At 37.4% G+C, this 26,949-nt stretch overlaps 1 protein-coding gene across 2 annotated transcripts; it reads left to right on the top strand.

Annotated features, from left to right (window-relative positions):
- Positions 1–453: 453 nt before the first annotated feature.
- LOC108680304 (polycomb protein Sfmbt) lies at positions 454–26,699 on the top strand. Of its 2 annotated transcripts, none has more exons than XM_018169107.1 (19): positions 454–945; positions 13,223–13,527; positions 13,932–14,156; positions 14,299–14,392; positions 15,159–15,346; positions 15,683–15,958; positions 16,626–16,743; positions 17,059–17,311; positions 17,711–17,835; positions 18,045–18,319; positions 18,798–19,028; positions 19,223–19,457; positions 20,528–20,731; positions 21,051–21,314; positions 21,477–21,751; positions 22,008–22,184; positions 22,520–22,679; positions 23,122–23,363; positions 23,587–26,699. In XM_018169107.1, exons 1-19 carry the CDS (start codon positions 930–932, stop codon positions 23,779–23,781), a joined length of 3,858 nt encoding a protein of 1,285 aa, XP_018024596.1. In that variant the 5' UTR covers positions 454–929; the 3' UTR covers positions 23,782–26,699. The 2 variants fall into 2 exon arrangements, with proteins under 2 accessions (XP_018024596.1, XP_018024595.1); XM_018169106.1 differs by having other exon boundaries at positions 22,005–22,184.
- Positions 26,700–26,949: the final 250 nt, after the last annotated feature.

Below are 26,949 nucleotides of genomic sequence, written 5' to 3'. Positions count from 1 at the left end.
GGAAAGACTCCTGTAATTAAAGACCCATAACCTGATCGGTTCTGGCCTAATTGATTACAAAACTTTTTAGTCACAACACGCTCTTCCTAGCATAGCCAGATTATTTATCCACTTCGTTTTAATTAGCATTTAAACTTGAAATTAGGTATGCGTGTAATGTTGAACACGTTTTATTTCCATGTGGTCTGAATGATGAATTTTCAAAATATGATTTCAAGTTATTTGTGTATGTTTATGTGAATGGGTTTCACATAGATCTTATTATCGAACTTACTAAGTGGTAAAAATATCATAACTTAACTTCGCATACTTAATCTCGATGAATATTGTTTCAAATTAAAACACCCAAGGAAATGATTGAGTCAGAAAATATTGAGTTTCCGCTTACAGAATTCCTATCGAGTAGATGAGAAGTTCCGCTCCGTACTGTCTAAAAATACAGTGAGAGAAAAAGTTTGCTTGGTTCGAGATGCAATTAATCGTAACACTTTTATAACGAGTTTGAACCGCTGAATGCATTTGATGTGGTGTTTTGAAGTCACCTAACAAATGAACATGCCTGGCTGATAGATTGATTTAATTTTTCACACCCTTGAGCCCTGTTAATGTACACCAGATGCTAGACGCATGCGCGACAGTGTTTCTGTATTGTTTGTTGTCTGGCAATCGATGTTTTGTTGCAATTCAATTCTGTAAAAACTATATAACCTATCCGTCAAGTACCGTAGTACTACGCCGTATAAGATTTGTGTACTTTTAACTGAATTCTTCTACATGCCTAATAAAGAATTCTTGTATTTTCTTGAAAATTTTGAAATTTATTGCAAGTTGCTATTTTATTCTAAAATTCACATTGGAAATGGCTTTAATGCCATTTCTATAGCACACTCATTTTATGATCTATTGCCAACCTGGAACTTCTAAATTCAATGGCCTCTCAAGATGGTAAGTTAAAAGTCATTTTTGCATTAAGTTAGGCCTAGTATAAATTATATGATGTAATTACAATAATGGACTAATTTTAAAATTGGTCTATAAATTTCAAATAGCTAACTCTTTCTCTTAGTAGGGTAAACGCGGTATATTCCGACACTTTAAGGACGCATCGAGAAATGAAAAACTATAAAAAAAAACGTATGCGTTACGTAAGTTCTGTTGCCTTCACATGACTCTCAAAACACTTCACTACGCGTCAGCAACGATGAAACGTCACAAAATGTTGCCATATTTATTAAAAAGCCTTTAGAATGGAAACCTACCAAATCCCTATATTCCGTCACTTTGTGTGGCAACATCCGACACGTGGTGAGTCGTATTGCGTCAGCGCTTCAAATTTAACTGATCCGTATTGCCGACATCCACGTGTTCGAATTCCGTTTGCTGTGTGAGCTGTATTGGGATACAACACGGCTTTGAATTAGAACACTAACGAATATTGAACACTACTTAATTACGTTTTAATTAACAGCTATTAGGCTTTTAATTAAGCAAATTTCAATTTTTGTACAAAGCTTTGAACGATCTGTGTGTGTCCAATTCAAGTTGTGTCGGAATTAGTTTTCATGTGTCGAAATCCAACATCTCAACTTAATCATCTATTAATTTATTTACGACTTGAAATCAGCGAATACAAGTATACTTAAAGGATTCCTAATATATTCACAGACGTATTTAAAAGTCTCAAACCATAATATTCTTCCTATAAAAACAGTTATTCACTATTTGGTAGAGCCATGTCAACTGTCAAATTTGACACATTTTTTGATGATCTCACCACGTGGCATGCATTGTCTCTCTTTGGATCTCAATATTTTCCCGCTAGATGGCCAAGACCTAGTGTTTTTGCAGTATTTCGACACGCAAATGTATGACGTCACCATTTCAACCATCAATGAACGCATGGAACTAAAACAAAGCTTAATATAAAGGAAAAACTAGAGAAGTGACGGAATTACCTACGATGTCGGAATATACCGTGTTTACCCTATATTCCGACACATTAAGCGCATAGTGGCAAAGCACAGAGTGTTTAGAATCAGTTCATTTTTATTTTCCTTGTGTACTCAAGATTTAAGCCAATTTCTTAAGTATGATAAAGCTGGTATCCATGAATGGACCATGATACTTTACTGGTCTACTTATAAGACTTAAAAATGAACTTGAGTGAGAGTCTAAAAAACTCTCTGCTTTGCCACTATGCATTAAGGACGCATCGAGAAATGGAAAAACTATAAAAAAATAACTGTATGCATTACTCGAGTTCTGTTTGCTTTATTTGACTCGCAAAACACTGTACCTACTACGCGCCAGCAATGACGAAACGTCACAAAATGTTGCCATATTTATTTAAAAGCCTTTAGAATGCAAACCTACCAAATCCCTATAGCCTATTCCGACACTGTGTGTGGCAATATTTGGCACGTGGTGAGGCGTATTAGCCTACATCTGCGCTTCAAATTCTACTGATACGTAATACCGTCATCACTCATCCTGACATGGTGCCAATCCATAGGTTATTCAAAAGAACCTGTTCTTATGTCATTTTGAACCGATCAACGCTTCTTTACGGACCGATCGTAAAACACACCTCCACCGGCAAAAGCTTTCACACTTCTGAAGAAGGTGAGCTGACAGCTACACTGGCCGTAGAGCGTCTGCGTGGGTGGACCTAATTTGAATTTGAATGCATGCATCGATTCAAAATCCTATAGACTATAATAGCAGGATGGAATTCTAAAATTTACAGTTCATATATTATTTTCACTACACCTAGACCAGTTTTTCGATACAACATTATTTGAGGCAAAAAAATAAACTTCTTATAGGCTTAAACACGTATAGGTAAAGGTATAAAAGTTTCTATAAAGTAATCACTTCACCTGGAAATGTTGCATGTCTGCAGAGTGCAGGGCAGCTTGCACTCAACAATTAAAATTATAAAAAGTACTAGTTCGTTAAAGATTTGTCTCTTAATGTGACATCAAAGAACTTTTCCATGATGCACACAATAAACACGCAATTCATGGGAGCGAGACTGCGAGACTACATAGAACAACAACGAAAGCAGGCTCCTGGCATGCAACTGACAGAAACGAATGATGATCGCGGATGCGGCAGCACAAGGCGGCATAACGTTCATATGCTCAATGCAAGAGAATGATTAATTATGATATTTTTGATAGAGGTTTGAAATATTTTTGGAAGCCTAAAACGTGAACAAATTATTTTGTTACTCTGACATGGTTGATTTCAAAATAAATATTTTAATGCGAATTCATGAGAAGCAATTAAAATATATTGAATGATGTTCATTTATATCTATAGGTGGAAGTAAACAATTACGAATCGATTTATTATCCTTGAAATAAGAATCTTAGCCTTGAAACATCTTTATGATGTGTCTACCACAATATTTGTACAATAGTATGGGTATCAAGAGTCAAAGCTGTTAACCCAATCATTAAATGGCTGCAAATATGTAGCATCGTTCTACCTATTAGGCTATTACAGTCAATAGAATCTAAATAAACTCTGTTTATTGAAAGGACAAAAAGCTTATATCAAGCTTACGTGGTAGTAACGGAGTCCAACTAATCATTCGTATACTTAGTGCAAGAGAATGAATAATTATGTAGTTTATGATCAAACGAACAAAAACTTCTGATCAAACGAACAAAAACACACTTTTTGAAGATAATTCTGAAATCATAACGTCTATTGAATTCTAATACGGATCATTAATTTTAGCATCGTATTTCCAAAAATCAAGTATTGCATTTCTTTTAATTGAAAAACATTCTTTTACATCAAAAACAATGAATTTTTGCTTACAGATTCTATGATGATTGATGAATGATGAATTTGATGGTCTCACTCATATAGCTAAAAATTTTAAATTGAACAATTTTGTCATTATCGAAGACCTCATTGATTGCAGAACTTTAGTTTTCGCAAGTGTATTCAAGAAAAGTTTCTGAAATAGTAGGAACATTTCCATTATCATTCTGAAATAGAAACGTCATTTCCGTTCATATATATAAACAGGATTAATAAAATACCTATCAAATCCATCCATTGTCACTCAATTTGTGATGTATGAATAACATATGTGATGTATGATAAAAAAATTAATTAAAATTAAATTTTACTAAATCAAATTTTATTATTTAATACACTAGTTGGTACAAGCTGTAGAATTAAATTCTATTAGAAAAATGTTTAATTAAAAATCTGATTATATTTTTTAAATTAAAAATTAATTTTTATTAAATTAATTTGTATTATTAATGGACTATATGGTACGTGCTCTATGTTTTCTATAATGAGATAGTTTCCCATGTTAAACAATGAAAATTTTCTAAAAGACACAAAACGTTCAAAAACGCGGGATGGCAGACGAAATCATTTAGAATCTGAGGTGAAGTTAATTATGTAGACAATATCGACAAAATAGGCAAAAAACATGAAAAAATATATGTCTGGACACGTATCAATTGGTATTTATAATTTGAAAGAAATTTCCATCATTTAAATGTCAGTATGGAATGTGGATCAAGTCTAATTATTGTGAAATCGAACTTGACATGACCAAAAGCTATGCCTGTGATGCTGCCATGTCAGATATGATTGTGGAAACATGATGTGAATGTACGCCTTGGAAAAGTCGAAGTTTATCTCATACTTTTGTGTGATATCAAGAATTTTCTTGTTATTGTCCAATCGTGATAATTTTTTATGATTCTGGATGTTCTTTTTTTTATTTTAGAACGTATTCATTGCAAAAATTTGTCAGCTAGCCTACAGATAAACGACTAGTTAACTTGATTCGGCGTTGGCAACACGGGATTGGATTTCAAACCACGCGCGATTTCGGAAGAGCGGGTTTCTAATGAGCTCAGTTTATAAATTTTCACTGCAGTGGAAGGTGATTTGGTGTAACGTGGTGGTAGGGTTGGTTTTTCGATACGTTTTCTTATATTAACATGAGAATATATTAACTATACAGAATTCCACACTGACTTCAGATCTTGCCAACACAATTAGATTGAAATTCTTGCATTTAATATATATGTCAGTCTTCGGCCAACTTTAAAAAAAAGTAAGGTTTCCGGTATGTTGGGTGGATGGATCAGGATGCAGTGAAGCTTGTCCAGAAATCAGTTGAGATGAGTTCCCGGCTTCCCACAAAAAAAATGAAAACATCAAGTTTACGATTATGTAGTACCATAAAATGGGGTAACTTTGACCATTTTTTTTTTCAAAATGATGCCATTTTACTAGAATAAGATAAACTTAAATTGAAACGTGCAAAATACAGGTCTATACTCTAGCTTTACTCACCATAAATTGCTGGCTCCTACCTCTCATAGTTTTGATGTAATTTCAAAAAAAGTGATGGTCTTTGTTACCCCAGCTCTTGGGGTTTCTTTGACCAGGTGGTAAAATCAATTTTATTTTTTGTCAAAATAACTCCAAATAATTCCAGGTTGTGGTGCATTGTAGTAGAACTCTTCCAGTTACATATGCAAAAAACAAATTTTAGGAAAGTGTCATAGTTTGCAAATGGGAGGCGCCGCCCCCCAATGGGCGAAATGTGACCGTCTAATGGCAGCCGTTATGGGGTAACATTGACCGGTTTGGAAATTAAGTTAAAATTACCATATATAAGACTCTGTAGCCTCAGTGTTAGGCCTTTGATGGCCATTGACAAAATTTTTCTATGTCAAATCGTTTTTGAGTTTTGGGGTATTTGTTAAAAAAACGAAAAGTGGTCAAAGTTACCCCGCCGGTCAAAGTAACCCCATTTTACGGTAGCGGTCACATTAGAGCGGTCAGACTGCATTATCACATGTTCAGTTGACACTTGCTGTACGATCAGACTGTATTTAGGGTAAAATTAGTTAATTGGGGTAACACGTGCATGCAACCTTGTAAATAAGTTTGTGGCTTTTAAATAGTTTTTCATTACTCAGCGTAAATGGCTTTTCATCAAAAATTACCCGGCGACGCTTAGGGCTTAAAAACCCATATATTGGCGATGCTGCATCCACCCTCTGCACCATGGTCTCAACTCTCAATCTGGAATAGTATAGGGCAGAATTTTCTGAAGACCATTTGTAAGACCAATTATTTCACAGATTATATTTAAGAATCTACATCAAAGTGTATTTTTTTCTTGTGTGGAAAATTCTGGAAGTGCCATTAATTATTAATATGGCTGTTTAGCTGCGTACAGCCTGTGCCCTGTGTTAGGGTAAACACACCATATTAATATACCTTAAGGACATAACAAGAAATAAATGGCTATAAATAGATCACCGTAGGCCGCAGTGTGGAATTCCAGAGAGGTAATATATTAACTGGTAATCATAGCAAATCGGAAAGCAGGACCCAAAAATCTGAAACATCCAGCACACTTTCACTTTCAGTCCATCATCAACACTTATGAGTCTCTGCAAGATGCCACAGCTGTTTCATTGAAAAAAAAACAGCGCTTGCATCATCACAGTAACAAGAATCCAATCAACGCTTGAACGCGTCCAACGTAACAGTCACAAGAATCCAATCAACGCTTGAACGCGTCCAATGTAACAGTCACAAGAATCCAATCAACGCTTGAATGCATCCAACGTACTGTCACAGGGATCCAATCATCGCTAGAACGTGTGCAACGTCACAGCCACTGGAATCCAATCAGCGATAGAAAGCTAGAAAGGACTGCCTCAAATGCACACAATGTTAACTAACGCACTGATGCTAACTTTATGCATAATGCTACAATTCTTATTTCAAGAGTGTAATACAATAGTGTAGTTATGTCATTATTGATGGAAATCGCAAAGAATAGCATCTTCACTATGTACACTCACTCACAAATACACGAAAAACTGCCTATGATTCAATCCACAAATACAAAACTGACCACCGATGCAATCAGCTGAGACATACAATCTCCTTTCGCTGCGATCAGCCAAACGAAAAACGTAAACAAAGAAGGTAGCAGGGATACCAACTGCACTGGCAACCAATGTGAAACCAACATCAATATAGTCATGTTAAAAAATGAAAGATACAAATTCTTCTATATTAAAAATTTATCGGTAACTGACATTCAACAGAAATCAGAATGGTTTAATAACCTTTGTAAATATTATACATGCATGCAGAATCAATCGTGTGCAACAGTGGCGGGAATCTAATGATGGTTAGTGGTTAGTTCTTATTACGCAATTGGTGGGACCGGGTGGGTGAGGTAACTACAGAACATTACTGCAGATAAAGCTCCCAAACTTCCAGACGATAATTGAGTGAAAACTTTACGCAATATATTGTGAGCCTTCTAAAGTTTTAATAATGAAGAAATCACAAGGTTCACAGAATCTAAAGGTTTGAATGCTAAATTTTTTACTTTCAAGTACTCTATTGACTATTGAGTCTATTCTAGTCAGTCAACTGTGAAGTGTCATGTTGTTTGTTGTGCATTGCCTTTTCTCCAAGATGTTTCTCCAACTGCCGATGAGTTTCTCCTCAATTTGAAAGCAGAGGTAACGAATAGGTGCCATAAATGTTTTTTTATATTTAATTTGAAACTATTATGTTGGGAGTAAATAGTATTTCCTTCTGTAGATCCATCCCTCTTGCTCATCTGTGAGTGACACGCGCATTTAACAATCTTGCATGTGACCTTTTCTGTGTTGCCTGACTTGATGTTCATACGATCATAGCTACCGTAACCAAAGCCAATTTCTGACGGCCTGCAAACCTGTTTCTAGTTGCCTGGAATGTTTTTTTAAGGCAGAACGCTTTTTTATGTGAACCACGAAATTTAGAATTCCAGCCTGCATACTATTGCCAAAACACTAGGTCTGGGCCATCTGGTGGGAAAATGTTGAGATCCTAAGAGAGACAGCGTAAGTCACCCAGTGAGAACATCAAAAAACGTGTCAAAGTAGATAGTTGACCTTGCTCTACCAAATAGGGATAAACTGTTTGTGTAGAAAGAATATTATGGTTTGAGACTTTTAAACAAGTCTGTGAATATATTAGGAATCCTTTAAGTATACTTTTGTTTGCTGACTTCAAGTGGTAAATAAATTAATAGATGATTTAGTTAAGAGATAGTTTTAGACACATAAAAACTAATTCCAACACAGCTTGGAATTAGACACACACAGCTCGTTCCAAGCTGTATGCAAAAATTAAAATTTTCCTAATTAAAAGCTTAATAGCTCTTAATTAAAAGCTTAATTAAGTAGTGTTCAATATTCAATACGGTAGTGTTCTAATTCTGAGCTGTGTCATATTCTAATACAGCTCACACAGCGATTGGAATTCGAACACAAGAGGGTTGGAATTACAAATTAGTAGAGTTTGAAGCGCTGCTGGAATTAGTCTCACAAAATGCTGAATTTAGTCACACACGGTGTTGGAATATATGGATTTGGTAGGTTTGCATTCTAAAGGCTTTTAAATAAATATGGCAACAGTGTGTGACGTTTCATTGTTGCTGGCACATAGTGCGGTGTTTTGAGAGTGACATAAAGCAAACGGAACTCGAGTTGCGCATACGGTGATTTTTTATAGCCATTCATTTTTTGCTACGTCCTTGATGTGTCTGAATATACCACGTTTACCCTATGCACAACTCGAGTTCTGATTGGTTTACATCACTCTCAAAACACCACATTACATGCCAGCAATGATGAAACATCACAAACTGGTGCCATATTTATTTAAAAGCCTTTAGAATTCAAATCTACAAAATCGCTAAAATCCGAATCTGTGTGTGACTCAGGGTGCAGAGGGTGGAAGCAGCGTCGCCAATATATGGGTTTTTAAGCCCAATGCGTCGCCAACCATTTTCAAGATGCGTCGCCAGTTAATTTTTAATGAAAAGCTATTTACGCTGAGTAATGAAAAACTATTTACAAGACACAAACTTATTTACAAGGTTGCATGCACATGTTACCCCAAATAACTAATTTTACCCTAAAAACAGTCCGTTTGTACAGCAAGTGTCAACTGAACATGCGATAATGCAGTCTGACCGCTCTAATGTGACCGCAACTACACAATCGTAAATTTGTTGTTTACATTTGCGTAGGATATTATGGCAGGAAATCATCGCAACTGATTTCCGGACAAGCTTCACTGCATCCTGATCCATCCAACGTACCGGAAACCTTACTTTTTTTTAAATAGTTGGCAGTTGGCAATTTGGCCAAAGACTGACAAATATATAAAATGCAAGAATTTCAATCTAAATGTGTCTGCAAAATCTTCTGAAGGCGTAAATTATGCTACTGAAGCGTTGCCAAAGATCTTGCATTATTCATCCACTCGTAACACAGTGGTGTGTGACTAAATGCGGCATATTGTGAGACTAATTCCGACAGTGCTTCAAAATTGTAATTTGTAATTCTGACACCGTGTTGGAATTCCGACACCCTGTGTGAGCTGTGTTGGAATACGACACCCTGTGTGAGCTGTGTCAGAATACAACACCCTGTGTCATGACTGTGTGTCATAATTCTGACACCGTGTCAGAACTAGTTTTAATGTGTCTAAAACCATCTCTTAAATCAATCATGTATTAATTTATTTACCACTTGAAATCAGCAAATACAAGTATACTTAGGGGATTCCTAATATATTCACAGACTTATTTACAAGTCTCAAACCATAATATTCATTCTAAACAAACAGTTTATCACTATTTAGTAAAGCAAGGTTAACTATCAACTTTCATACAGGTTTTGATGTTCTCACTAGTTGACTTGGACTTTTGCTCTGGGGATCTTAACATTTTCCTGCTAAACCTAGTGTTTTGCGGAAATCTGGCACGCAATAGTATGACGTCACTATTTCAACCATCTACACATGCGTGGAACTAAGACCAAGCTTAATATAAAGGAAAAAGTTGAGGGGTGTCGGAAGTACCCACAGTGTCGGAATATGGTGCGTTTACCCTATGCTGCAATTGTCTACATCAGGCACGGAAGATATCTACTTGCATAGGGCTGGAAAAGTCCTATTTTTTCTTCAATTTTGCAGCTGAGCGGCTTGAATGTCAAAAATTTTTGTTTGATTGAAAAAATAGTGGTTTGCACTTCACAAACATGTCATTTTGTAAAATTTTCCACTTCCGCAATCCGCATTTCTTTACCATTTCTGCCAAAATATCCTGTAGAACGTAATCTTCGGAATGTAAACAAGTCAGCCAAAACATTTCTTTAAAGATCACACATAGTTGCAGTCACATCAGACTGCATTAAGACATGTTCAGCTTACAGTAAAGACAAATGTTATTGTTGCCATTTGACCATTTCAGGGTAAAATTAGAGATTTAGGGTAACATGTGCATGGACTTTTTAAATAAATTCACGCCTTGTAATGACTTTTCATGGCCGAGATATGGAATTCACGGCTTGAAAAATGGAATCACATCTGGCAAATCCATAAAACCATGGCTCAAAAAATTCAAAAGGTGGGAGCATTGGCATTAAATGACAAAAGGTGGGAGCATTGAAGTATATATACTGCGGATTGTGGAAGTTGAAAATTTTATGAAACATGTTTGCGAAGTGCAAATCACAATTTTTCAATAAAAAAAATTATGAAATTAGAGCCACAAAATTTCATACCTACTGAAATTATATGATATCAGAACTGTGATATTTCAGACAAAAATAAGACTTCTCCAGCCCTGGTCTACATCAACACATGCAAACTGGCATAGGATCTAAGTTTTAACCAATTAGGTTTTAGAATATATGGGCTAAGCACTAGTTTCCTAATCACAGGTATAAATGATACTTTGCCTGGTAATTTTTGTTTCAATTACAGGTAAGAATAGGCATATATATATCTTATTTTTCACCGAAGAAATTCTGGAGAAGGCCTAGGTAGCTGGTGAAATTAGAAAGATTCACAGGTATTTTTGTCCAATTCATGAGTGGTTCCTAATAGACTCCTGCGTTGTTAACTTTTTTCAAACCAAGACAAGACAAAGAAGCTTTGTCCCAGTTCGCAATAAAAACCAGGGCAATTTTCAGCACTCGGTGGGAATTCCGGTTCGATACTGAGACGAGATGTCCTGGTTAAAATAGGAGGTTTAGAATTTCCCAGAATTTATATCTTTTATAACAGGACATAGCAAGATGAACCACTTAATGATGGGATGTAGACTTTGTTTCTAGTTTACAGACATATCGAATAACTTGAGACATGCTCATTGACAATTCCGATTGTGGCCTCAGCTATAAAGATTGTTTTTGCTGCATATCATAATTTAACATGACATTTATTCATGACAAGGCAAATAAAAATTATAATGAAAATTTGCATATTTTTTTATTTTTCCATTTGCAGTGTTGTACTGTAATGCACATTAAATATGTATATATTTTTTTATTAAGAGTAATGAAAATTTTTCAATGATAAAATCATCTGGGGAGCGTCTGGCCAAAATTTTATCTTGGCTATTTACTGACCGATCACTTTGAAACTTGGTATACACGTGTAAAACTGAAAAATAGACAGCTTCTTTTATTCTTGTCAATTTAAAAAAATGAAAGAAAACATGAAATTTTTAGAAAACTGCCTAAAAAGGGGGTAATCTCCTTGATTGAAATCTAGGATTTTCAAGCTACAACATCAAGATGCATATCATTTGATGCGTAAAAACCATATCTATCAATTTATTGTAGTGTATGATATGATATGAAGTGTATGTCAGGGCACCTGATATGAAGTATATGTCGAGTGCCATGAACAACTGGAGATGTCTGACTCCCTGTTTGGGCAATGTCAAATTAAATTTCATCATAACTAGATTTGATCCACAGTGAGATTTGATTAGGTGATGAGAAGTCATTTCATAATTTAACCACCTCTTTTTGTGGTTCCTTAAACAAAATTTTTTGCACATTTTTTCAATATTGTCTTGCCACTCATTACTCGTCTTAATTCAGATAACTCTTATAACAAAACAGGGCTCCTAAATGATTTTGTTCCCCATTGTGAGGTTTTGATTTTGTCATGTCTCTTAGAAGAAGCTCATTGTTAAGAAACAGAAATTACTTTATTTTGATAGTACCTCCAGGATATGGCATATATTTTTTTCTCAGCATAGGCATATTTTTGTTTTATGTTTATCCTTATATTTCCTGCATTGCAGGCCAACAGTGATGCCCTGTCATACATGGGATACCCAGAGGTGGGCAGTAGCGCGCTACATGTAGCGACCGCTACTAGCGGCCGCTACATTTTCAGTAGCGGTAGCGGTAGCGGCTCTACATTTAAGGCAATGTAGCGGTAGCGGTAGCGCCCGCTACATATTTAAGTAGCGATACGAGGTTTTGCCGCTACAGCGCTACCGCTGTATCTAACCCTGGGGTAACCCATACTAGTTCGGTTAGGTTAATTGCAATAAAGTTGCATTGATATGTTTTAAAAATGTTTTATTATCATTAAATGTTAATGAGTAAATCCCAATAGCAGACCAATAAATATTTTGAGATTTCCAATAATTTTGGCCATTGTAGCGGCTAATGTAGCGCGCTACATTTTACTGTAGCGGTAGCGGTAGCGCCCGTTACAATCTAGTGGGTGTAGCGGTAGCGGTAGCGCCCGCTACATTTAGAGCATGTAGCGATAGCGGTAGCGCCGCTACATTTCCAAGTAGCGCTGCCCAGCTCTGGGGATACCATACATAAGAGTATGAAGCCCCTATCAATTCTTTGTCCTGCTGCTTCGCAAGGCTTGCAAGATTTTAATAGTGAAATGAGGATTAATTAGAATGTCTGACCAGACATTAATTGGCTGGTTCTTATCCAACATAAATCACAGAAATAATTTTGATGCAATATGCGCAGTTGAAAATAAGAAGTAAAGCAAAAACAACTTCTACCATATCATGCCCAGTGTGGAGTTCTTGGAGTAGTCAAGTACCTAGTTCAATTTTTTTCTGAGCAATGAGATTATTAGGATTAAACTTCTTGAAGAACAATTTCAAGTTTTGAAAGGAAGATTAGTGAAGCAGTTTTATGGAATCTTGTTACAATGCTGTGGAGAGAACCTTTTGTGAGAACCCCCTATGCCCTTGTGTGTTCTGGCTCCTCTAACTCATTTTATTAGAACTAAATTTGGACTCTTAAGCCTTAAGAGTCAGCCAACCATCCATCCTCATCCTTGCTAATGAAATCAATCTCTGTCTGTTCAGATTTGGGGTTACTCTGGTATGGCGTTGCTGGGGTTCCATTCAACACCGCTGACCCTGCTGATGTGCTGCTCAACTCAGGGACTGCACCTCCACCTCTTCTCTCAGACCACCCTCGCCCACTGCTTGCCCAGCACCCACACCTCTCCAACACTCCCCAGCTCCACACACTATCCACTCCTCAGCCACAGCCTCCCCAACAGACCCATCATACCATCACAACCAGCCAACATTTCTTGCACCCCACAATTACTACCCCAGCTTATGCAGATCCTTCCCCAATGTTGCAAACTCATCATACTCAAATGGTAAGTGAGATGACTTCTGCTAAATCCTGTGGAATTGTTATTGTAACTAATTTTTTCAACGTTTGACAGTTAATTTTGTTTTAAATATATACATGTAATGAAATATATGATGTAGGTGACATTTTATTCTGATCATTTGCTCCTGTAGTTATCATTGACACAACAGTGTTTAATTTATATTTTATACTGCATATTTATATGGGTAACCAAGCTTATAATGCAGTTCACTATTTAATGGCTGGATAGGTCAGAGAAGACACTCTCTATATAGGAGATATATAATCATTCATTGTCTTAAAAACAATGTAACTAATGTTTTTCAAAACCTTTCTCTTCTTTCAAAACATGTTTATAGTCATTGATGGCTTTGTCTCACAAACATTGAAATGATTTTTCATTTGCAGCTTTATGATGCAAGCACTGGTGACTACATCACACCTCCTGACTACATGTATGAAACACTTGAGAATTATGATGATGACTCATCAGGGGGTCAGTCCATGCTACCTTCTGGCCAGCACGATCCTAACACTCCCTCAGAACATGCCAGTCATCAGTCTGGCTTTCAAAATAATTATATGGATGAAGAATCTGACCCTTTACCTGTGCCAAAGACTAAGAAACCCAAGGTAAGTTGATGCACAAATCTCCATGATGTCATTTTCGATGCTTATTCAGGCTGATTAGTAAATAACTACTGGTTTCATATTATTTTATTGTTGGATGTTTATAATTAACTTTTATTAAATTGAAAACAATTGACTTTTTCAGGTCCACCATCATCCTGCTCTCAAGTTGAAGACTCCTATTGCTTATCAGAAGGACACTGACTTGAATGCTATTCCCATCATGAGAGAAGGAATGGGTGAGAAATTTATGAGCTCATCTTATTGAATTTATTTTATTTGTTTGTTTTTTTTTTACTATCTTAATTTACTGTATTTTTGAATGTATCAAGTTTTAATGAATTTGTCATTTGCAGTGTGGTTTTCTCTAATGTTCTTGTTCCATTTACTTTATATTATCAAAGCCTCCAATCATGAGTACAATTCTTCTAACTATTCTGAATATTATCTGTATTTATTGTTGTGTTTTGGTTACTGAACACTTATAAAAGTTATTAACAATTAGTGAGTAATTTGCCACATTATTCAACCTTCTGAGGGTTAATTTAAACATTGTGGCACATAAAATTTATCACAATGGTAACAGGTAGAAAATCTTGTAACCGTCTTTCAATTTTTCTGTTAAATTGATACGGTAACTGTCATTTGAAAGTCTTGTTCCTAAAGCAACTACAGAATGGATAATTATAATTATTATATAATAGTATGTGCTAATTGAATTGCTGTAAAGGACATTGGTACTTCAAATTTAAAGAGAATTTGAACAAATCTGTTACGCTCAAGGTTAGTAGCGACGTCCGCAATAACTGGCCAGTCTTTGCTGCACCAAGTTATAGGGTAATGGGAGTTGTTCTCTGTATGTAAACTTATTGATTAGTAAAACTGGTGCTGTTGTTCAAACTGAATACCACTTATTGTTCCCTGTACATATCGCTCAACTTTTTTTTTCTGTTTAATCTACCCATTGTAATTTTATCTCTAGTCTAAAACAAAAGCAATTTGCAGCTGTGTGTGAGAAATGTGGAGCCATTGGAGTGAAGCATGCCTTCTATGGTAAGGAGCGCAAGTACTGTAGCCTCGCTTGTGCCAGACCTGCACTGCAGATCTCGGGATCAGCCAGCAAGAACAGCCCTGAGCTCAGCACCAATGACGACAGCACTGACAATGCTCCTGACAATGTGGATAATGATGAAGTGAGTTATAGTGAAAATAAATCATTGAATTGGCTATGTTAATATAAAACTTGAGATCTGTGGACAGATAGTTTGAACTTCATGAATTGTAAATGAACTTAAATGCATATGGAATTAAATTCAGCTTGATACTTTGTGTTTTTGTAGTTTTATATGGAGTAAATTTTAATTGATTTTATAAGAAGGTAAGGAATGTTTTATTCATTAAGGTGTTGTTTGGAGTTAACATTACCTTTAGCAGGAAAAAAATTCTCGAAATATATGTATTCTTATATACCTATTCTTAAGAAAAATACTCTTCTCGAAATATATGTTCTAAAATATGTATACTTTCAGACGAATGATAGCATAAGTGCTTCAAATGGCCAAAACATTGCTGGTGGAGATTCATCATCATCATCAGATTGCAAAGCTTCTCTCCAGCAGCAATCAAGTTTTAGTATCAACGAAGACACAAGCAACAGTGGAGAGTGCGACAGTCCAGCTCCCTCCACCACCGATACTGACACTACAGGCAGCCAGCACTATGAAGCTGCCAAGTCATATGACTGGACCACCACTTATCTCAAGAAACCAGACTTTAGAGCTGTTCCAGTCAAATGTTTTCCACATGTAAGTTCTTGTTCTGGCTTGGTTATGAAGTTATTTCTACTTTAGAGCTGTTCCAGTCAAATGTTTTCCACATGTAAGTTCTTGTTCTGGCTTGATTATGAAGTTATTTCTACTTTAGAGCTGTTCCAGTCAAATGTTTTCCACATGTAAGTTCTTGTTCTGGCTTGGTTATGAAGTTATTTCTACTTTAGAGCTGTTCCAGTCAAATGTTTTCCACATGTAAGTTCTTGTTCTGGCTTGATCATTAAGTTATTTCTATTTTATATTACTTCGGAACTCTTCATGAAATTTTCTCTTGGTGACATTAATTTTACTTTTTGGTTCTGAATACCTTGCTTAAATTCCATGTAGCAGTTATTTCCACACATTAGGGTAGATGGAACCTTTCTCATCTAGTGTGCAAGAACAATCTATGATGTGTCATTGTTCTTATTAATCTATAATACAAATGCTAAAATGGCTCCTGTATTTGAAAAATTTAATTTTATGCTATAAATCCATCTTTGTCCTTAATTTTTCATCATAATTAATCTCACTGATACTTTGAACTGTCTTTGAATTTACTGGATGATCTCTGTTGCTTGGATCTACATGCAAATCATGGTAAGTGGCAAGCTCGAGTTCAAGTTCAAGAATTAACTGACCTAATTGTTGTCTGATTGTGCAGGCGCCCATGTCCGAGTGTTGGGAGCAGATGGGCGTTGGCATGAAGGTGGAGGTAGCTTGTGGCTCTGAAGGCGTCACTAAAGACGCTTATTGGATTGCCACAGTCATGGGCATTGCAGGTATTTTGAACAAATTCATTTATTGGTCCTTACTTATCAAGGAATTGGTTGGAAATTTTGGTCAGAATCTGCTAATATTATTATAAATATATCTAATTTAAATCAATATTTCAGTGTGAAATTCTCGTCCGAATTAAGAGGGCTGCATGTGTGTAACTTATTTAAAGATTAGTGATAGTTAAGATATATTTAATTTAGCACTGTTCTCAGATTCATTGAAATAAAAATTCAATTTACTCATTGATATGCCTATTACCTCGTCTATTGTTTTCATTTTCTTCTTCGTGCGGTGACTAAAAATTTTTATTTGTCTAGGGTACAAGGCCTGTCTTCGTTTTGAAGGCTTCGTGGAGAACAGCAGCTGTGATTTCTGGGTGGATTTGTGTAGTGAAGAAGTTCATCCAGTGGGCTGGTGTGCTTCCCAAGGAAAGCCACTTATCCCTCCACGCTCCATTCAAGATAAATATTCCGACTGGAAGCAGTTTTTGATGAAGCGCCTCACCGGTGCCAGGACATTACCATCAAATTTTCACTCGAAAGTTATGGACAGCCACAAGTCTAGATTCAAGTAAGAATATCTTCACAAACTAAGTTAATTCTCTACTAAGGAGTTGGCACATTACTTTTTTAAAGAAATAGGCTAATATAATTTGTTCGGCCAAAAATGAATTTCATTTGTGCCAATGCTTCCTATACGATTTTACTAGTTATCAAGTATAATAATCAATTTAACAACCAAATGAATTATTTGTCTTATTTGTCTTATCTGGTGCCAAACAGCATAGATTTTGTCATGCCTGTAGCTAAACATCCTTTTCTTTAACTATTAATAACATATTGTTATAAAGTTCACATCATTTCTTGTAGCAAAACTTTTTCACCCAGTACTAAGTTTGGTGATTAACTCTGCAACATTAACACTGATGGATTAAACTGTAATATTCTCTCAAATGTCCTTGTGATGCAGGGTTGGCCTCAACGTAGAGGTTGTGGACAAGAACCGCATAGCACAGATGCGTGTAGCTTCCGTTACTGAAGTTGTGGGCAAGCGACTTCATCTTCGCTACCACGGCGCACCTCCTCATGATAATGGTCTGTTAACTTGAAGGCCCTGAAGGTTTATCATTCCCTGCAGCCAAAATGAATTTGTTATCAATGTTACATCATAATATTCGGTGTTGCATTGTCAAAATCTTGCGAGCTTGTTAAGAGATGAGTCTTAGCCCATCTCGTATCTATGAGTTTTAATTTCCACTCAAAATATTTTGTGCCTTCAATTATAATTGGTTAATTTTGTACAGGTTTTTGGTGTCACGAAGATGCACCAATCATTCACCCTATTGGCTGGTCACGAGATGTTGGCCATGAGATTGTTGCAAGTCAGTCATACCACGACAAGTGCATTAGTGGCGAGTATGAGAAAACAGACGCACCCCCTCACCTGTTCGTACAGCCCCCCGTGCCAGCATATGTTCGCAATGGCGATTCTTCCAATGCTGGTTTTGCCAAAGGCATGAAACTCGAAGCCATTGATCCGCTCAATCTCGCATCTATCTGTGTTGCTACGGTTATGAAGGTAACTGTCGTGTGCTTCTCGTTCCTCAGGTTTTGGTTCATACTTTATACTTCAGGTTATAGTTATTACTTCCTACACGAGGTTTTGGCTCATACTTTTTACTTGAGATTGCAGTCCATACTTTCTACTTGGGGCTCTAGTTCATAATTCCTACTTAATGCTTTAGTTAATATTTCCTATTTTTTTCGATACTTCCTACTTGAGGTCGGAGATCATCCTCCCAACTTGAAGTTTTAGTTGATCTTTCCTACCTGAAATCACTATATATTAATTTTTGTGCTTTAGGCCACAATGCATGATATATCTACTGTATTATCTAGTTTGATCCTCTCTACTTGAGATCATAATCCCTTCTTCCAATTAAAGATCAAAATTCATCCTTCGTAATATTGAATAATTTGTATCCATATTTCTTTATTATCTAATTCTCATACTGAAATATATTGAACTATGTTATGACGTGACTGGTATTGTGCAGGTACTAAGGGATCACTACCTCATGATCCGCATAGACAGCTATGAGAATGACGACACTGGCTCCGACTGGTTCTGCTACCACGCAACTTCCCCTTGCATTTTCCCCGCTGGTTTTTGCCAAATCAATAAAATTAAACTCTCTCCTCCTAAAGGCTATGAAGGAGACTTCTCGTGGTACAATTATCTCAAGACCACTGAAGCGACGGCTGCCCCACCTGCTCTCTTCAATAGAGTTAGTTTTTATTCTCTAATCTTGAATATCTACATACTAATGTAATTCATTCGTTTTATTGCATATTTTTCTTGTATCTGTTTGAGATATTATTGCATTAAAAAACTTTTTCCGTAATTTTAGCAATGCATTCTTCATAAAACTAAGTGACTCTAAGTTATTTTATTCTAAACATTGTACTTTTTGAACTGCAGGATATTGGTCGCTGTGGTTTTGAGGTAGACATGCATTTGGAAGCAACAGATCTGATGGATCCGCGATTAGTTTGCGTGGCCACCGTAAAGGCCGTTCACGGCCGCCTCCTGCAAATACACTTTGATGGATGGGAGAGCGACTTTGACCAATGGATCGACTGCCATAGCACTGACATCTATCCCGTGGGCTGGTGCCAGATGGTATCTTACAGACTCGAGGGACCTCCTCATGCTGGTTAGTATGCTATTTCTTTGACACAAAATGTGAGAGTTAAGGCCTGCTTCATTGGTTTCGAAAATATTTGCAATTTGGTACACCAGTTTAAAGATTTATACATGAATTTTTTATGCTTGTGCTAGTCGTGTCACCCTGTCCTTGCTTAAGGCAAAGCTTGCAAAAATGCTAGGCTGTAGAGGCTACATTTTTAGGGTTCCCTGGGGGAATATTTTCTTGGCAAACTTGCTGGACCAGGTCCTCTATAGTGCTACTCGTCTGTGCACCGAAGCCATTCGACCCTTGCCTCTCCTCAACTCTAACGCAGAGTGTGAAGCTCTAATTTAGTTAAAAACTTTTACAATGTGAAATTTTCCAATGTTGACGCGAATTCGTAAGAACCTAACAGCTGCCAGGTTACTCCTCCTGTCAGAGTATTATGCTTCAATGTTTTGGTGATGCCCTGCGAGTGCGAGAGTCGTTCCGTTACTATGCATAGCTTAATGTGTAGAATGTGTCTATTATCTTTTTCAACTCGTCTACCTGATTACACTTGCCTTTATGTAAGGCTGGAAAAATTATGACTCAAATTATGCCCCGTAATCTGTGTTGGTCCACATCAAAACGTGCCACCAATGATGCATTGTGATTCCTGCATGGACGACAGTTGAAATGGGTAGACTGCATAGACTTCTTTCTCCCCAGGCCCTGACGCATTTATTCTGCAAAAGTTTCATCTCTCAGTTATTTTCTGTCGATTTGATCCCGACGCACGACACTGGGCACCACCAGAGAATGATGCATCGAGCAATGTCCTCCTTTTGAAACACTCGAGACCTTGAAATGTATACATATGACTCTGGGGTTTCCGGAAACATTTTCATATGCCTGGTTGTTAACCCTTAAAATTGTGCGTGACGTTCAGCGCGATATAGCTTCATATTCTTTAAATCTCATAACCTAGACGCAGTTCGGAATCAAACAACGTATGCTATTTATTAATTATGCTTCGACTATTCAATGTTTTGCGCAGCTCGTGAGATTGCGCCTAATCTCCTATGACATGTCTGAATTTCTAACTCGTTTTCCAGCACATGCAGGAGCATCAGGGCCAAGACGACGTTCCAAGACCCGCGGTGGTGGCCGAAGACGCAGAGGCGGCGGGAGCGCTTCCGTGGCGCCCCCTGCCCCTGCCAACGTCGCTAGGAGAGGGCGAGTGGGCAAGGAGAGCGTCAGGATAAAGGATTGCGTCAGAGACGTCTTGTCCAACATTCCATCTGAAGGAACTCAGCTTGGTGAGCAGTTCAACCTACACTGCTGCTGCTCTACCTAGGGTCCCTACTATTAGTGTCTTGCCTGACATCTGAATTCTTGCTTATGTTGTATTTATTGTGAATTTGTTGTTTATACGCTATTTGTCTATGTTAAAATAAAATATGTCTATGTTAAAATGTTAATAAAAAGTTAACGAGTTCTAAGAATCCTATGTGTATACATGCACAAAGTCCAATGAATTCGTTAATGCATTTCATTGTTCTGTTAATAAAATAAACTTTTTAATTGTCTCGATTATTTTGCACAAAACTCTTTGACAAAAATATTTATTGTGCACAGGTCGACAAAGCAGTGAAGCATTTTCCAACGAGTTCAACACGCGCGGCGTGGCGTCTCGAGGTCGAGGCAACAGAGGCCGCCGTGGGCGCCCTAGGAAGTTCCGTGCCGCCAGTGACGCGACGCAGGATAGCAGCCTAGGAGTAGGCAACAGCAGTAGCGACGACATATTGTCTTCTGAAAATCACATGTCCGTAGACCGCTACCTCGAGGATGAGCTCAGCATCGAGCACACTGCCGACACCGAGAACATGGATGACCATTCCGGTTAGTTTGAGGCTTAAGTTTTTAAAACCTTTGCTTCACGTTGATGCTAGAACTATCTCGTGTTGTGCTGCAGTGTATGATAATCTACAAAAATATTTATTAAAAACGTGTAAATTCTTCTCTTGTCACAGGTTTATTCTCAACTTTTTGTTTCATTTCTAGACGAGGATACCTCATCGGGTGTCGCATCTCTGGCTGACAGTGACGGCTGTTCTTTAGACGATTGGGCCTCTGATGCGAGTCACTTCAAACAAGGGCAACAGGTAGCCTTGAACGGAACTGATGGAGGATGCAGTCTTACCACCCCTACGCCGTCTGTCATCGAACAGCAGCAACTTCTGCAGCAAGTACCAGGCGGTAATGACCTCAAAGACTCTTTTGGGGCAGGGCAGCAACAGCAGCTGCCGGCTGCCCTTTTGCCTGCCGAGCCCTCTTTGGTGAGTGGTTTTCATTTGAAGTTACCAAGTAAGATCACGTGAGTTTGATCGGAATGCAAGCTATGGTTAGAATGCAATGAATTTATTTTATTGAATATTACTAAAATCGACCAATAGAAATTAAAATTACAAATAAGGTTGTCTAACTAAAATGTAAACATTATTAAAATTAATGATGGTTTCCTGATAGAGAATCGATTGCGTGTCCTACTGCTCTGAAAATTATCATTACTATCATCCCTGGAATTTCCAGCAGGATCTATTCGCTTCTGATAGCTTCCCTTCAAGCGGCTTACAAGACTCGCTGTGTTCTGATCAATACCTACAACATCAGCTTCAAACTACTGAGGCATCTATTTGTACGCCAACGTCCGTATGGAATCAAAATGTCACTCTGGCCCCAGCTGGGCAAACTACGTTCATCAATGGACAGGTTGCTACTTTAGTCTTATCTAATCTGTGCGTTGTTCTGGCTTGACTGGGAAATAGTTTGGATTTTATTGCACTGATTTTGTACAGAATTGATTTCGTAGCACTAATTCATGGCTTTAATTTTTAAGAACTATCTAGAATTCTTTTTAGCTCTGTCTCGGTAAAATATTTCAAATTTTTTCTTTTTGCTCTCCTTACTACTTGTTATATCCCATTTGTTTAATAAGGTGTTTGGTGTAATATAATAATAAGGTGTTTTTCTTCCCTACTGAATTATGTATGCAACCTACACTTTAGGTCGTAAGGTAGCATTGAAATCGATGCGTTTTGTTTCAGACCGCTGGGACGTTGCTACCGAATTCAACTTTCCAAACTTTGGCGCTGACATCGCCAGAGCTGAACGACACTTTCGGCCCTACGGCCTTGGTGGCTATGACGATGCCTCCCAATGTCGGCTCCCAGCAGCTGCAGCTTACTCAGCTCCCCATACATCTAGGTATCTCATCAATACTATATAACCATATTAATATAGTCGCATATTAACCATATTAATGTAATCCATACAAATCGCATTGTTGAAAGTCTTCAATTTTCATTTTATCTCTTCTCTGAACGTTGGTATACACAAGTTAAGTCGTCGAGCCTGTTGAAATTAGTTCAATTAATGTTTCTCTCTGCAGCACCTGTGGTATATAATCCGTTTCTATTAATATTCTGTTCCTCATTTGTCTAAATGTTTGTTGAACCTTCCGTCTGTCCTCGCTGGACAGAAGAATTTCTTTCGCGTCAATTCAGCAATTCTGTTTCAATGATCTTGTTATTTTAAACTATGTTTAAATCGCATAAAAAATTTAATCTTGACAGTTTATTTAGAAACTTTTGAAATCGGCTATGAATTTTTTTATTTTACCAACCCATTCTCGTGTTGACGTTTGCAGCCTCGAATCTCAACACTGGAACCATGAATTTCGGATTGACGGCCGTACCCATGGTCGCCTCAGATCAGCTGCTGTTGCTACAGCAGCAGCAAGAGCAGCAACCTCTCTACATTCCTCGCCTCATCGACGGCCCTATTAAAGACGGGAGTAAAGTGCAGCCTAAACTCTGGACCTGCACCGATGTGGTCGCCTTCCTCGAGAAGAACGATTGTTCTGCTTACTCGTCCAATTTTCAGCAGGAGGTATGTGATGCTGAAGGATACTTGAAACTGAGTGAACTGATGGTAAATGTGTCTGATCTTTAATTCTTGCATAAATTTCAAAATGTTTAACGCATGCAATGACATATTTTGTTTATTTTGATTTTCATATTCATTGATTTTGAAAGACGGCCAATTAATAAATATTTTGTGGCCGTTAGGTGTCGGTGCTGATGACGTTTTAAAATACTGACGCATTTTATAGGGCATCGATGGCCCATCTTTGCTGGCCTTGAACCAAACACCGGGTCGAGTCATGGAGCTCACAGGCATGAAGGTTGGACCATCCCTCAAGATTCAGGACCTCATCAAGCAACTCGTCGCTCTCGTCAGCCCTGCCCAGGCGCGCTACCAGGCGACGCTCCTCAAACGGGGGCTGACTTTCCAGAGAGCCCCATAATATTTATATTATTTGCTCTCTCATCATGTTCCATTGATATCAGTTTGTGTATGCATTTTTTTGATTTCTTGACATACTCCAAATTGGGGTTGCAGATGTGTTGAATATTATAATATTTTCTGCTATGATTTTGTTTGTATTTTGACAGAAGAGACCGTAATTAACGTAACTGACCTAATGAGGTTCTTCACGGAAGTCAATATCCTACTTCCTTACTTGCCGTTGCACGCGGTCCGTTATAACTAGAAGTTTGTAATTTCTCATTGTGATTCCTTCATTTCTAGAAGATTTACGTTCTTCGAAGGCCTTGTCATTGCCTCGTGACGTTGCAATACATCCTCGCATGGCAGTAGTTGCCTCTTTAACAGCCACGCCTAATGATGCACGTCCTGTCTACTCCCTTCCATTTCAATACTCTTGTTTCGCTCTTAAATCTTTCGGTGCTCTGCATTTAAGTCTATATCAATGGATGGATGATGTGCGGAGGTTTGTTTCTCGTGTAACTGCCTAAGGTTCCGTTTGAATTAAGCAGAAGTCCACTATTCGTCATCGGTGTGCACGCTCTTGGGTTGTCCTTGTTATTTTAATAACTTGCTTTGTATGCAAGATGCATTGTTTCCAAGAGCCTTAGTTCTGTATGAGCATCTGGCACAAAACGTCTGAAACATTCTTGGCCTTGCGCTAAACGTTTGTTGAAAATCGTTTTTAATCTCGTGCATACGCTGGAATCAGTGACCTTCGATTTTATCTGTAATGTATATGACGTAAGATGACAAACTTGAACAATGACAAACTTGATTTTGAAAACTTGAAAGCCGGCAAATCATCCTTGTAATTGCATGAATGTACATTATTATTATAAATATTACTCTAATTGAATGAATAATGTTGCGGTGGAAGCTGAGCTTCTTCAAAGCCTGAGTGGCAAATAGTGTCGATTATTGAATAACTACGATTTTTCAGAACCTGTTAATCCTGCTAATTGATCGTCATTTCGTATACGATCTTGGAAATTCATAGAAACATCAGAGGCTCGACTGCACCTTGCAAGTTCTGTGGAAGGTAATCACGAGTTACGAGTTATGTTCAATCAACTACGACGAGACTATCTAAAAATGTGTTCGCTCTGAGATCGGGATGCTGACGCTGGTTGTCTATTGTGTATAGAGCCTGAAGTTTTTGCTGGCCTCTTAAGTCTAAGTAATCGGAATTACTGGCCATTTGCAATGGTATTGTAGAGCCAAACTCAGTTTGCCAAAACCTTTCGTTTGATGTGATTAGCGTGTCTCGTTTTTTAGCATCTTTTCGGTTAAGCAAATATAAGTGCCAGCTTTAATTTCTTGGAAGTATTTGTCAGCTTTTATTTTTAATTAATTTACAACTACATTTGTGTCGAGCGCGTGCTTGCCACAACGATTCTCATCAATACGTATTACCCTTTTATGGCATTACGCGGTTACCAAAACTGCATTTGTAACATTTTTAACGAATAATTATTTTCTTATATGATAATGAAACCCAATAGAACTTAAGAGTTTCGACCTCTGTGTTTTAGTTGTGAATATTTGTATAAACTATCGGTGTAATATGTCGAATGTGATGTGCAAATATCACGAGCAGCTTTCTTGTTAATAACGAATGTTGCGGAGATGGTCGTTGGATACCGTTACATTGTGTTTTCTTATGCTATTTGAGTTCTGCGCTTTTTATAAATGGAAAAATTAATATTGATGTGTACAAGTCTCTGGTTCAGAGACGTCTTTGTAAGTGATGACAGAAGAAAATTTTAGACTTTACAGATATCATCTACTTCGTCCGTCGCGGTTATATTTGAGATATATATTAGCTTCCATTTTAACCCGGATTTGCTTGGGAAATTGTAAGCACTGTCCATGATATGAACGGAAAATGCCAATGTCTGGTATCCATCATATCAAGCTTGGAGGGTGTCCAAACAAGGCTGCTGGATTTGATTTGCGAGAAGTATGATTTAGTCAGATCTTATTCAATTCAGGTCTTCAGAACAGTAGTTTCTTTAAATGCTTTAAATATCACATTCAGAGACAACTTTTTGTACCTTTTATCTAAAGCAATTATCCATGTAAAACATTAAGGGAAAAATTATGTTTACCTGAGTAAGGTCTCCGCTAAATTTTGTTCTATTCATATTTTTCGTATGAGGTATATATTTTCAGCGCAAGAATAACTTTCTGCTCATTAAATAAGTTAATTCGTAGTTGGGGCAAAGACAGATAAAGTGGGTGCGATGTAGACAACGTTGCATGATGTAGATTGAATAGGCTATCGATAGTTTTTTTTAAATCATCGGCGGCGATTGAAAAGGTCATGTGGTTTTTGTAGAAAGCACAAAATCTTGCGAAAATCACTCATATTGGAGTTCTTGTTTTATTATTTTGCCATATTTGACCCAAAATAACGTGGACAATCGTGAAAATAATTTCCACTGCACCTATAAACGCTAAACGCAGAACCATCTGCTTGATCTTCTATTATAATGTTTGTAATAGTCAGATCTAAACTCGGTGTTTCAATATATTTTATTTTGAATAAGTTACATTGCGCGACAATGAAATCCGTGCTGGTACGACTTACAGCTTCGTGTTGATGCCCATCTAAGAGCCGCCAGTATTTGCATTGCTCGTGGTTTTGATGCCACCGCTGCAATTAGTTCCTGCCAATATTAGTTTCCTGCTGCACTTAGTAATGATCTTGATCTTATTGTATGGTAGCTTGTCTTCCTCTTTTTGTATTTTTATTACCATTATGGTGATGACCCAGGTTGAATCTTAGTTTAAGCGTACTAGTTTTAATCCTCACTTCATATCATTTGTATAAACTCATTCGAAAGCACTCTTCTGCTATATCTGTCGTTTCTTAAATAATAATGCGTTCAATCAGTCAGTGGTTTCTCTACACCCGTGCGCATCTGAAAAAGTATATAGCATCGTTGACGCTCCGAGTATGAACACCTTCAAAAACAGACTAGACGAGGCTATGCAGGAGCATATGTTCAGTCTTAAAATGCCTAGCAAATTACGGACCAGGCAATAAGTCCAGCAGCTATCTCAATCAATCGTCAGTTATGGAAAGATCGGGTTCCAAAGGCCGGATCCCTTGTGAATCAAGTCACGAAAAGTTCAAGAATCG

The sequence above is a fragment of the Hyalella azteca genome, unplaced genomic scaffold (genome assembly GCF_000764305.2).
Source record: "Hyalella azteca isolate HAZT.00-mixed unplaced genomic scaffold, Hazt_2.0.2 contig17235, whole genome shotgun sequence".
NCBI lineage: Eukaryota > Metazoa > Arthropoda > Malacostraca > Amphipoda > Hyalellidae > Hyalella > Hyalella azteca.
The sequence above is the reverse complement of the archived record's forward strand: the minus strand, read 5'-3'. Positions and strand labels throughout refer to the sequence as shown.

Excerpts from the sequence above, each read along its gene's own strand:
- LOC108680304 (XM_018169106.1), top strand. Across the intron at positions 14,157-14,298 it reads CAAAGACTAAGAAACCCAAG|GTCCACCATCATCCTGCTCT; the intron begins GTAAGTTGATGC and ends TGACTTTTTCAG. Across the intron at positions 21,752-22,004 it reads TGCCTGCCGAGCCCTCTTTG|CAGGATCTATTCGCTTCTGA; the intron begins GTGAGTGGTTTT and ends TGGAATTTCCAG.